General features: G+C 38.0%; 1 protein-coding gene across 1 annotated transcript in view; it reads left to right on the top strand.

The window, feature by feature from the left end:
- LOC126980992 (disintegrin and metalloproteinase domain-containing protein 11-like) overlaps positions 1–12,935 on the top strand; it is a 274,102-nt gene that overhangs the window by 183,675 nt on the left and 77,492 nt on the right. Inside the window, exon 21 of the mRNA XM_050831531.1 lies at positions 10,762–10,901. Coding sequence (XP_050687488.1) covers positions 10,762–10,901 — 140 coding nt within the window. The remainder of the gene's footprint in view (positions 1–10,761; positions 10,902–12,935) is intronic.

Raw genomic sequence — 12,935 nt, 5'->3', positions numbered from 1 at the left:
CGTGGCCACGCAGCTGAGCTCAGTTCTTCCCGCGTGCCACTTGAAAAACAATACAGTACCCATGCTGCCACGCTACTCAACAATAGGGGTGGGCAGGTACCGGTACCAGTACCGGTACTAACGGTACCAGCTATACAGTACGGTACTGGTACCAGACTGCTCGGTACCGGTAGCAATACTAGCCAGTCGCTCATGGTGTCCAGCATTTCTTCCTCACACGAGTGAGGCTGAGTGCCTGAGTGGATATCTCGGTGATTGGATATTTTTTCTCTCTCTCTCTCCACTGAATGAAGTGTATATTTATTTTTCGATAGAAACCTCCCTCTTGTTTGATTTACATTGTTTTTGATTTACGCGACCTCTTCAAGGACACAATACTCGTGTAAATCGAGAGTTACCTGTAGTCGCTGATTTGACATGAAGTTGTTTCAGTGATCCTCCATGATCCTGTGGAGGCACTTGGTACCAAAGGCATCGACATGCCTCTCCAAGTCACCATTCATGTCTCACATTCAGACAGGGAGCATAAGCAACTTAAAGATTAAAATCTTTGTCTGCCTGCATAGATATTGACGACACTATATACTTGTACTGAGCAGGTCGATAACACTGTGGTCCAGGCCAATCCATCAAGTGACTTCCTGGTAGGACCCACCATCGTTATGCACTATGCTACCAAGGTATGTGAATTCTTTTGATGACCTCGACATTCTCACCACATGTATGGAAATTGCTTATGCACTGTGTGAAATTAATATGGAAGAGGAAAAGAACAAGTTTTGAGAAGTCCTAAGTGTCATAATAAGGAACTGGGCTGCAAATGGAATTAATGAATGAGAAAAGTGAAAGTGGTCTAGTGACTAGCATTGTGAGGAGACAAAGTGTCCCCAGGATAAGTGAAAATGGCTCAAGCTTTGAAGAAGTGTGTCACTAAAAGAATCTCAACTCATTCATAAACCATGCCGATGTGTGTAATACAGAGAGAAAAGGACAGAAGTTAGAGTTGAAAAGAATTTGCCCTTTACATAATGACCAGTGAAAAGGTGGTGATGCACAAGTTATCACTACTAAGTGCCAGCATATCAGATAACATTTGTTAGAGAAAAGGGCATACGAACAAGTACTTTAATTACAATAGAAAACTGATGACAGAACACAACAGATGGATTGGACAAGAACATTGAGGCAACTAGTTGATCAGTTGTACAGTCATTTAAAAAACTACTTAATGATTCTAAAAAATTCTTCTTGGTTCTAAAGCAAAATAGAAAGAAATGGAAAACAGCCTGACTGGGGGAAGATCATCAGTCTTAAAACATACATACAGTAAGGTTTATTGAGAACTTGGTTTCTGTTCAGGACTCCATGCTAGTGTTTGCAATTTCAGAATAGCAGAGTTGCTGTGAAAGCTTAGCACTCACTCATCTCCCTAGCATAATCATGTGGGAAATGCAGACCCTCTCACCCACAATTGACAGCAGCAGTAAAACCCAAATTTTCCTATCCCTTTTATTTCTTTTATTAGAGGAAAAAACTATTTAGATTTGCTGTTATCATCAAGTTTTCCCAGAAATTTTTGTGGTAACTTGATAATTCCAGAATACTCGTACTCTGTAAATATTTTTGGTTAAGCAGGCATGTTCACATAAGCACCATTGACACTGGTTCTCCTATCCTCTTATCCCTCGGAAAAAAGTAATGGGTATATATTTGCAATCTGCTTCAAGGAAATTCTACCATGTAACATTTGTAATTACTGTGGTATTCTAGTGTTCCACAGCATTTTATGTTATCATTTTAACTAGGTGTGACTCCTGTTCAATACGTATTCATGATTTTTTATATGCATTTATGTTTTCTTGCATCACTTATCAACACACTTTGCTTCATTATTATGATCATAGTATTAAGGGATTGATTCTCAGAGAGAAAGTGGCAGTCCAGAGCACAAGAAATAAGAGTAAAGCTTACCAATGAAAAACTGTGTATTGAAAGTTGAGGAGCTTGAAAAAGAAAGGGTTTGATTTTACATGAGTTGATATAAATATTTTGTTTCTCAGTTATGTAGTTCAAAGGTGATCAAAGAAATATGAAAAGTGGAAACCTATAGTTTGCCATTAATAATAACATATTAGCATCTGTTATCCTAAATTCCCGTAGCACTGAGGACATTTGTGAAAATCTTGAAAATACATAGTTGGGAGACATAAGTAGTACACTAACTTAGTTAGTTATCCAAAGAGTTTATTGTACAGAATTTTTTATGCAAATCTGTTGCATCATATACTAAGGCAGATTGCAAAGCTGTACTGTCAAAAATATTCCCAGGAAAGAATATTTCCGTTTGATTATAATAAGAATGACTGCCTTGTTTCCATGGTACATATACGCGGGATATTTACGCGGAGTGCATAGATAGAAATATGTATTGCTAAAATGGTACAGCAAGTGTGTGGTTAAATTAGGACACAAAAAGTATATCTCATTGTATGTTGATGATACAAAAGAGCTGAAAATCATAGACAAATTCACCCAGATACAGATGAATACCCACCATAGAGTCTTCCGAGTCATATAATCTACCTTCAAGGAGACTACCACTTTGTTTGATTTTCATTTTGAAGTTTATCATATGGCTTCTTGCCTCAGCTTCTTAGTGTGTGTGTGTGTGTGTGTGTATGTATGTTCATTTAATTGTATGCAACAGCTTATCTTCTGTTTATGTTTTATTTTCTGCTACTGACTTGATTTAGATCACTTTCTTTTCTTTTAAATTCAGGGAAGATTTTGTTCCAGTTGCCCTTTTAAAGTTATCCAGTGTTTCAGTGATCTTGGTTCAGGACTGTAATTCCCTGAACTCATTAGACATAATAATTATCTTATTTGTACTCATCCCCTTTTACTTCAAAATCATTCATAGCAATTTTTTTCTCTTCACAGCATGTTTTCTCATTACTTTTAAGTATCATGAAAAGTAGGGAATTCAGAGAAGGCAGAACCAGTTCCTTAGTTGTTTGTGTTTGAGAAGGGCATTTACATTAACAAGATGGGATGATGTAAATAATGAATAGATGTATAAGAGATGTTTACTAGGGCTGTGAGAAAAAAGGTCTCGAGGGTGAGTCATGGAATGGATCAAGTGTAATAGGTTTGGACTTGTTATGATAATGTAGATCAATAATTTTGTAAAGAGGGTGTTTGAGAGTCAAATAGGAAGTCTGTGGTAGTAAACCACCTGTAATTTGAATTGATAGTAATGATAAATACTCGAAGGACAAACATGGGAGGAGAGACATTGATATTGGGGAAAGTGATATTATATACCAGATAAATTGAAGACTTCTGCCATGGCCACTCCCTCTTGAGGGGAATTCCTGGAGTGAACAAGGCATCAGAACATTATAACCAGTTCTGAACTCACCTACTGTTCTACTTTTTATCAAAAGCCATCCATCACTCATCTGCTTTCAGTGCTTATCTATCACCCACTTTTCACTGGTTTCAAAATTTCATCCTCTTCTGTATTTCTTTATTTCATTTCTGAAGAGCTGCAGTCTTTACCAAGCTTATCAAATTCTTCCTCCATTTCAAATGAAGTTATAATCTTCAAATTTTTGCCTCACATCTTTCTTCCATCTTCTACTACATTCAGTCATGATCTAACTATAGTTTACATATTGTTGTTCATATGCATTTTCAATAATTTTGATTCTATGTGTGTGTGTGTGTTTGCATGAGCATATGCATGTTATATACTGAAGTTATACAAAAGTATGCATGATGTTACAGTTGACCCTTGACCACTGCAGTTGCACAGTGCCAACCGCTGACCACATTGATGAAATTCGATGTTGGTTAAAGCCAATATAATCCAGCTAAAATGGCCTGGCTAGTACTGGGATTGCCAAAGTCACCTGTCTTAACACTTTTTCATAATAATGCTGATTTAAATGGTGCCTTAACTGTCAGACAGCACCTTAACTTCTGGCACAGTTAGGGCGCTGAATTTTGATCATAAACTCCCATACACAGATGTTTTTCAGGCACTGTATCTGGAGATTAATGCTTTAGTCCCTTAACTTATACATATGCCAGACTTTCTGTGGCCTACCATGACTCCTACTTGAAGTTACTCCTAATGAACCTCAACTAATCGAGTCATGAACTCTTATTAACCGCGTGCTAACAGTCGTGTAATGAATGGCATGCCCAGTGTTCCTCATATCCCTCAGAGACCAACAGCAAAAGCCTCATGCATCATAGTAGTTGTCATATGTCAGTCTGCAACTGAAAGCACAAAGCGAAAGTGCCTGTTCGACCCTCTGCGAAGAATAAGTTTGACCTACTTTTCTCACTTTTTTTCCTTTTCTCTAAGATTGCCTGTCTAATTCTTTGCATTAAAAGGCTTTGGATATCTTGCTACAGACCTTTGTAACTTAGGGAATAGAACCGAATCCACTAAATTTGTAATCCATTACCACCCAGTTGGTAAACTATCGTCACTGTAGACTACAGGGAGTGTGCATCAAGACTTACAGCTATTCAGTGAATAATAGCACCGGGCAATTCTTTCCTGTTTATTACCTGATTCACGGAGTTAATCTTCCCTGAACAGTGACAGAACTTGATTCATGCACACCCAACAACAATATAATGGAGTAAAACATAAGTTGCTAGGTTGCGGTAAATGTATTCCTCTTAATACAAAGGAGAAAGGGTGACTATCGAGCAAAATAGCCTTTTTTGCTTCCCCCTATAGCACTGTTAGACTTTCTTGATTGGGCTTGATGGTCGACCCCAGCCTGTCGTGGCACAGGCAAGTATTTATAGTGGCGCCATCTTGCTTGGCTCATTCTGCCACCCGGAACTCATCATTGACCCTCTCTTTTAGAGAGAGAATCTTGAGTCCAGGTTGATAGGTGGTCTTCTGGACAGCATTTGGGTAGCATTAGGCCACTGGCTGGCACTGACTGAATAATCTCAGTTTGTGGCACCAGGCAGGACGCGAACCTGCGTCCAACTGGACACAGCTACATTACGCTATCCACTCAGCCACTGCCTCCCCATATTTACTTCCACTTCTCTACTCACTGTAAACTGTCTCTCTTGACCCTTCAAATCTTCTAGTCTGTACCACTTAATTGAAGCTCCAAGCATTAAAAATTTATTGTTTTTGCTTGTGACTAATGTATGTAGATTATCAAGACTGTAGGGCATAAATAGTAATGAACTGACATTATTATTATTGCAAATTGAAGAGGATAATGATGCTGAAAGTGTTTGGTCAGTGTCACTGAGGGAGTCTCCTACTGATCCTTGCAGCCTGAGAAGCAGAATATTGTGCCTGCATTTCATGTTTGACAAATTCATATGTCCTGTTTTTAGTAACTTGTCTGACAGTTGCAGTTTACATTCAAGGATGATAACACGAATAGTTAATAAATTGTTGAACAGTGAAATAGATTGAAGGCCCGCAGGCACCCTAGCCCCACAGCGGGACTAATGTCTCGTGTAGCAACAGGCCATGGGTCTAGGCATATTAAGATGGTGTAGCCACCTGCCCATCAACACCTGCATTGTTACCTAGATATCTGGCACATGTTTTCGATTTGGATATTTTCAAGGAGACCTCAGTGATAAAATCGGCTTCATTTAATGCTGCATTGGTGGAGGGCCAACTGTGTTAGTTTCATGAATGTGAATCAACATTGCACTCCTGTGTTTTATAAATCATATATGTAGTATGTATTAAGTACATATATTGAATGTTTTACAGAAATTAGACAGATGCATATTGTGATCTTTACACCAGGGTTTCATTTCATATACTTTTATCTCAATTCAAGATTAAAAATAAGTTTGATGAATACAGACAGCAAGTCCATAAGTACAAACAACCTACACTATTTGTCAGTATTTGACAAGGCTGCATTCCAGTGAAAGTGGTCAGATAATGAAATGTCAAGTAATGAACTCTTTCTCATATTACTACACTCATATAGTGGGGATTACAGTCCTAAGTACTTCCTTGACACAAGATTTTTTTTATGAAAAATGCTAATATATGATTATTTCACACCATTTATACCTTTTTGATTTTAATATACTTTATTTGAAACTTAATGAGGGGAAAAGATATAGTACATCTATTTTACTGGCTAGTGGGTTGCCCATCTGCCGGGTGGGGATGAGACGAACCAACCCTTTTTATCGATTAGTTATACGTCAAGGATAACCCACTTTAACCCTTTCATTGGTAAATGCTCACAACGAGACTATCCCCTCAGGTGCGCTCGGGCACCCCAGCGGGGGAAGGGGATCTCTTTTAATCGCTATATCTCAAAAGCATCACAGCTACAAAACAAAAACACCATTGGAAAGAGGAGGCCAAGATCTATAAGATTTGGTTATGTAAGCCCCTTCTGCGAATGTCCCGGCACGTTCCGGGGGTGTTTTTTGCTGTGAGTGCGACTGGCGCTCGCAGGGAGCTTTTAGCACCACCAGCAAGTGACACTAGTGCTTGCTCTTTTAACCTCTGTATCTCAAAAACTATTCATCACAGCTAAAAAACAAAAACAACAATGGAAAGAGGAGGCCAAGATCTATATAATTCAGTAATGTAAGCCTCTCCTGCGAAAGTACAGGCACGTTCAGGGGGTGTTGCCTGTGAAGACGTACATTTATACGTTGTTGGCCCCAAGCCCGTCATGGCACAGGCAATTGTTTATAGTGGCGCCATTATAATTGGCTCATGCTGCCCCCCGGAGCTCACTCTGTTTCCTCCTTTACTTCCTTGTTATCTCAAAATATGTACCTTGGAAAAAGGAAGAAAAAGGAAGAGAGAACGGGTCGTTTTACAGCCACAGATTAAGCCTTACGATTGGCTGAGCTCTGAAAACACGCTTGTGATTCGCTGGGAGTCCGATGACATCATCGCTGGTGCTAACCCAATCAGCGGCCTCACTGCCTTAAGGATGTGTCACACTGGGCGTTTTCCTCTAACCATTGTGGCCACTGGCAACGCCCGTACGCCCATCCGGAAGCGAGTTGTCGGTTCTCCGTAAGCTGGTGTCACACTGGGCCTTTTTCTTCCCACCGCATTGGCGGAACCTTGGGCAACCGGCAACTTTTCCAGTTGTGCGTCACACACATAAGGGGAAATTAGAAGGGTGGGGGGCAGAAGGGAGAGTCAGGTCATGTCATGACACACACACACACACACACACACACACACACACACACACACACACACAGAGGGAAATGAGAAGGGTTGGGGGAGGGAGGGGCAGAAGGGAGAGTCAGATCATGTCTTGACCTGAGTCAGCTCATATCCATTTGGCTTCCTCCACCCGGGATTATCTCTTCCAGAATCATTCTGGTGAGCAGGGTTGGCTTTTGGATAGCGTGCCACATGCCCATTTAGCCGGATTTGGTATTTACAGGCTATGCAGGTAATAAGCCTTGAATCAGTCTCATCGAATAATTGCTGGCTCAGCACAAACTCCAGCAATATCCCATAGTTCTGCATAGGCACTTACTACCAAAGGTATAGTCTGGGAAGGCGGTGGGTTACTGTTCAGCGTGTGGGCATGGTGGCATGGAGGATTTGGGCTCAAGTCCCGCCCACCGCTATAAGCTTACAGTAGTCATTGACAAGTGGCGTAAGACCACCCACAACCTGTCCTGAAGACCATCTGTCAACCTGAACTCTAAATAAACTTTTTAAAGCAGATCAAATATAAGCTCTGGGGAGCAGCATGAGCCAAGCAAGATGGTGCTACCATAAAGCACTTGCTGGCACCAAAACAGGCTGAGGCTGACCACCAGGCCCCATCAAGAAAATCTACCGGCTCTATAGGCCAAATTATAGAAGAAAATATCTGCCTCTGCAATGCACTATTTAGTATCCATGTCCCACAGCCATAGAATAAGACAGGGATCACTAGCAACTTGAAGATCAGGACCTTGTCCTTCTGCACAGGTACTGACAATGCCATATACTCATGCTGAGTAAGGTTGTAATATCATAGTCCAAGCCAATTCACAGAAAATTTCTTGACAAGACCTGCCATTGTTCTGCACTATGCTACCTGGGTGTGGGAAATTTTCCAAGATTTCAATGTCCTCTCAACATGCAATAACAGACAGTACTGTTTTACCAAGTAAGCCCCAAAACACCTGTGCCTTGGTCTTGGCCCAGGAGACCTGGATTCCTTGTGCATCACTTGAACCTCCAGTGACTCCACACCAAGGATTACTGCATGATTGACAGAAACAAGGTCAGTGACCTTGGTATTGCCAACAGATGCTCCACAATGACTCTGGTCCATAACCCTGCTTAATACCCAGTCCACACTAGTGTTGAAAAGTGATGGGGCAAGGACACAGCCCTGCCTCACTCCCATGTTTATGGGAAAGAAACTGGACATGCCCCCCCACACACTTCACAGCACTCTGTCGAAGAGTACATGTTGGTCAGCAAACCAATGGTCCTTTCAGGAAACATGCGTAATCACAGGAGATCCCAAAGTGCCTCACAAAGCACTGAATCAAATGTCTTTTTAAGATTATGACACAATCTGCAAGCATCCCTGTCGAAACTTGCATCATCGCCCACCAGTACATGAAGTACTAGGATGCAGTCAGTTGTTAGCTTACCAGGCGAGAACCCAGACTACTCAGGTCTCTGCAGCTTCACTTGCTGGATGGGTAAGCACCTTGCCTGGCACACTGAGCGGCATAATACAGGGGTAGTTATTGCAGTCCCCTGTTCTTCCTCTTTACCCCTGACTACTGACATGCTCCTTGTCTCTCCTCAGGAGATCTCTAGTCCTATGTGATAGAGCCCTATATTGGTCCCGATTGCCAGAAAGCCTGGCAATGCAACTTCTAAATATTCTCCAGCATCTCCTCCAAAACAAAACCACTCCTGGCTTTCAGACACTCTGCAATGCATTTCTTTCCAGCTTGAAGAGTTTTGCATTTGAAGGTATCCCACAGTTCTACAGGATCCTCAAGGGTGCTGATGAACTGATTTGAGACTGTCACTGCATACTCTTGATCACATGCCAGGTCTTTCAGTCTCTTGAAAAGGAACACAGTATGGTTATATCTTAAGATTCTTCTTAGCCTGACTTTAGGCTGCATAAGTGTTGCTACAACAAGCCTATTGATCAGTTGCAAGGGCCTCAGCACTCTGGAGAACCCTGCAGTTCAGGAGGATCCTCCAACGAGTACTTACAATGATGTGGTCAACATCCTTGCCTGAAAAGCTTATGCTTATATAAAGGCTGGCATCTAATAATACATACATCAACATATGTAACTGCACCTAATAGGCTATTAATAAATGTTTCAAATCCTTAGCTACGCTCCAGTATTGCTATACAAAATCCAGTGGTGCAGCTCTGGTCTGGTCTCTGGTATCAAGAACCTGCAATTCTCAATCTTCTCATTGCAAAATTCCAGAGAGAGCTGTTGTAAAGCTCTTGAGATAAAGATTGACATTGATATGCACCTTGTATTCTTATTGTGCCACCTCATGCTTCATTTGCTGCACCAGTACATGATGCGTTTTGATGCTGTGCTAAGATCTGAAGTTGTTTATGACTTTACAATGATCTGAAGTTTTTGATCCATTGATAGGATTTTATCTGTTTGATGCTCTGAAGACATTATTTTTTTATATGTATAATTTGATAACATTCAGCCAGATTCAGCTTCTTGAAACATTGATAAGATCCAGCTTTTTTGATGCTCTGAAATTATTCACTTTTCGACATATTGATGGTGCTGACACCCTTGGAATAGATTTGATGCTTGAAAGGAACCTCCCCCTCCAGATCCCCATATATATATATATATATATATATATATATATATATATATATATATATATATATATATATATATATATATATATATATATATATATATATATATATATATATATATATATATATATATATATATATATATATATATATATATATATATATATATATATATATATATACATACCAACAAAAATTGCATTTTTTTTTTTTTTTTTTTTTTTTTTTCAATTTCTTCAGATCAGCTGTGAGTTAGAGAAGTATATCGATTCAGTTCAGAGTTTGATTAAGTCATGCTCAAGAATTTTTGCGATATGCATCTTTGTTGACTTATCTTTATCAAGTTTTATATATCTTTGCAAATAACCATAATGAGAAGAGTTGCCATAGAAAATCTCAATACAATTTGAAACCCTGGTGTATTTAAAGAATTAACTAGAGATAAAAACTCAAAAATCATGGAATTTTGATAGTGTGGCTACATCTGTTTCTGTAAATACGAATAGATTTTTATACTTGCTATCACGGGTTATGCAATATGAGTGCAACATTAATAGTGGCCTATTTATTTTATGCTCATGTAAGAATGTTTGCAGAACCATGAAAATTTTACAGAGTTGTGTTTTATGCAATGTTTTATAGCAGAGGCAAATATATTCCATCAGTTTGTAAGTGCCAGGTTTCAGTACAGTATAATTTTTTGAAGTTTAATCTTTTGTTTGTGGGTTTCGTAGATTGATTGCATTTGTTAATTTTCATTATATACGTTATTATTTGGATAAGCACTTATAACATTTAAAATGTGTATGCAGACAATACAGTTTTGTTATATTTTATCCCCTTCCCTTTATCTCATCCCTTTTCCTTTGCCTTACCCTTTTTTCCATTCCTCCCACATCCATCCATTTGCACCCCTCCCCCCCTTCAGCCCTGGGCGTCCTCCTCTGAGTCCGACACTATCTCGCAGCAGGTCGCTTGACTCGTGCCGTGAGCACAAGCTTCAGACGATGAGGCGGCCCGGGGCCCCAGGTGGTGGCTCTCAGTCTGAAGAAGAAGCGCTGCAGTCAGGTATGGATTTGACTATTGTTTTATTATAGCTGTAGGTTAAGGTTTATTATCAATAGTCAAGGAATCATCTTCAAGAGAAATTTATTGTCATAAACTATATCAGGGTAATATATATATTGATTTATAGGGTATTGCTGTTCCCTGTGTAACAGTTATCATCAATTTATATTACTTACACTTTTTCCTTTTACTCACAGCTCTGTTATTTGCATATATTTATCCTTTATGTATTTATACCACCAACAACTTTTTAACTCTGAACCCCTACTTGAATACAAGTGTAACAAAATGAGGGCAATAACTGAATACCTTTACTTTGGTGCATATACTAGTCAATCCTCAAAATATAATGCATAAGTTTGATAGTGCTAATTCAAGGAAATTTGAGATTTAAGATGTAGGTTAGTGTATAGAAATCTCAGGGAAACTATAAGGAACAAATTGAAACTTTAAAGATTTTCTATTTTTGTCTTTTTACTTGCATAAAATGTCGTCATTAAAACTTTTTATTCAAAAGATTATATTAACAGGAAGGCAATCACATTACACACCAAATGAATTAATCAAACTTTCTAAAAAAAAATATGATGGATAGATATACCCTGAGAATATAGTACAGACTTGGCCAGATATTATACTTCTGCCAATTTAAAGGTTTTGAAGGAATATGTTGGCATCAAATAAGAATAAATAACAAAATATAACAAACTCAATCATGGTTTTCCAGAACAAATGTATCATGGGAGCTTAACTGTCATTTAAAGTGATAAATTATGGGTAACGCAAAAGTAATCTCAAAAGGAAAGGGTTAGGAAAGATGTTTAAATGGTTAAGGTGCAACTAAATCTCAGGGTTTCTCATCATATGGACTGACAGGGTTAGTTATTTGAAATAGGTGAATATACAGCAGCCATGTACGTAAAGTAGGAACTAATCAGCTCAAGGTTCGAGTTCAATTTCTATTACATGAGTTTGATTCAAGGACCAGTTCCTCTCCCTCTGTATGCTGTTATCAACTCATCAGTCTTATAATTTTGCTTGTCCATATATGTATTTTGTCTTTCCAGTTTTAGTCCAACCTTCCCTCTCTAAAGTACTGAGAACTATTCTTGTATGATGGGGCTCCCATTCCTAAATACTGTATTGAATGACAAATATTTAAAAACAAATATTATATAAAATTGGTTCAAAGGAAGTGCATTGCAAGGCATAGTTTACCATCAGATGAATTATAAAAACTACTTTCCTGATCATCAAACTTTATAAGATAAGAAATAGACCCACATGTGTTAAAAAAATATACAACTAACAAATAAAAGGTTGAATTTTGCTTAGGAAATCTGTGTCTGGTCAGTGTGATGTTTCTGCCAGGGCAAAGATGTCTGAAAACTAACACACAACTAGTTTTCTATGCAAACTTTTTGAGTTACTGTAGTCTGACATGTCTTACTTTTGTATGTTCTGGAATTGAAAAACATTGTCAATTGGAAAAAAATCTTAAATTATTTTTACATCATGTGTTGTTATTACTATTATTGTTGTTATCACTATTATTATTATTATTATTATTATTATTATTATTATTATTATTATTATTATTATTATTATTATTATTATTATTATTATTATTATTATTATTATTTTTATTATTATTATTATTATTATTATTATTATTATTTTTATTATTATTATTATTATTATTATTATTATTATTATTATTATTATCATTATTATTATTATTATTATTATTATTATTATTATTATTATTATTATTATTATTATTATTATTATTATTACTAAGCTTTTATTTAACTGATAGCCAACCATGGAGGTCACAGTGGAAGGAGGAGAGAGGGAAGCCAGAATATGTTTGTGGCATGTCATCTTGTAGTTCTGGAATGTTAAAGTTTATTAAAAGGCTTACATTGAATTGATTACACACACACACACACACACACACACACACACACACACACACACACACACACTTGTTTGTGTGTGGATATATATTTTCAGAGGGGTATGCTAAAATGA

The sequence above is a fragment of the Eriocheir sinensis genome, chromosome 46 (genome assembly GCF_024679095.1).
Source record: "Eriocheir sinensis breed Jianghai 21 chromosome 46, ASM2467909v1, whole genome shotgun sequence".
In the NCBI taxonomy this organism is placed as follows: domain Eukaryota; kingdom Metazoa; phylum Arthropoda; class Malacostraca; order Decapoda; family Varunidae; genus Eriocheir; species Eriocheir sinensis.
Note: the sequence above shows the minus strand (reverse complement) of the source record. Positions and strands in the feature narration are given on the sequence as shown.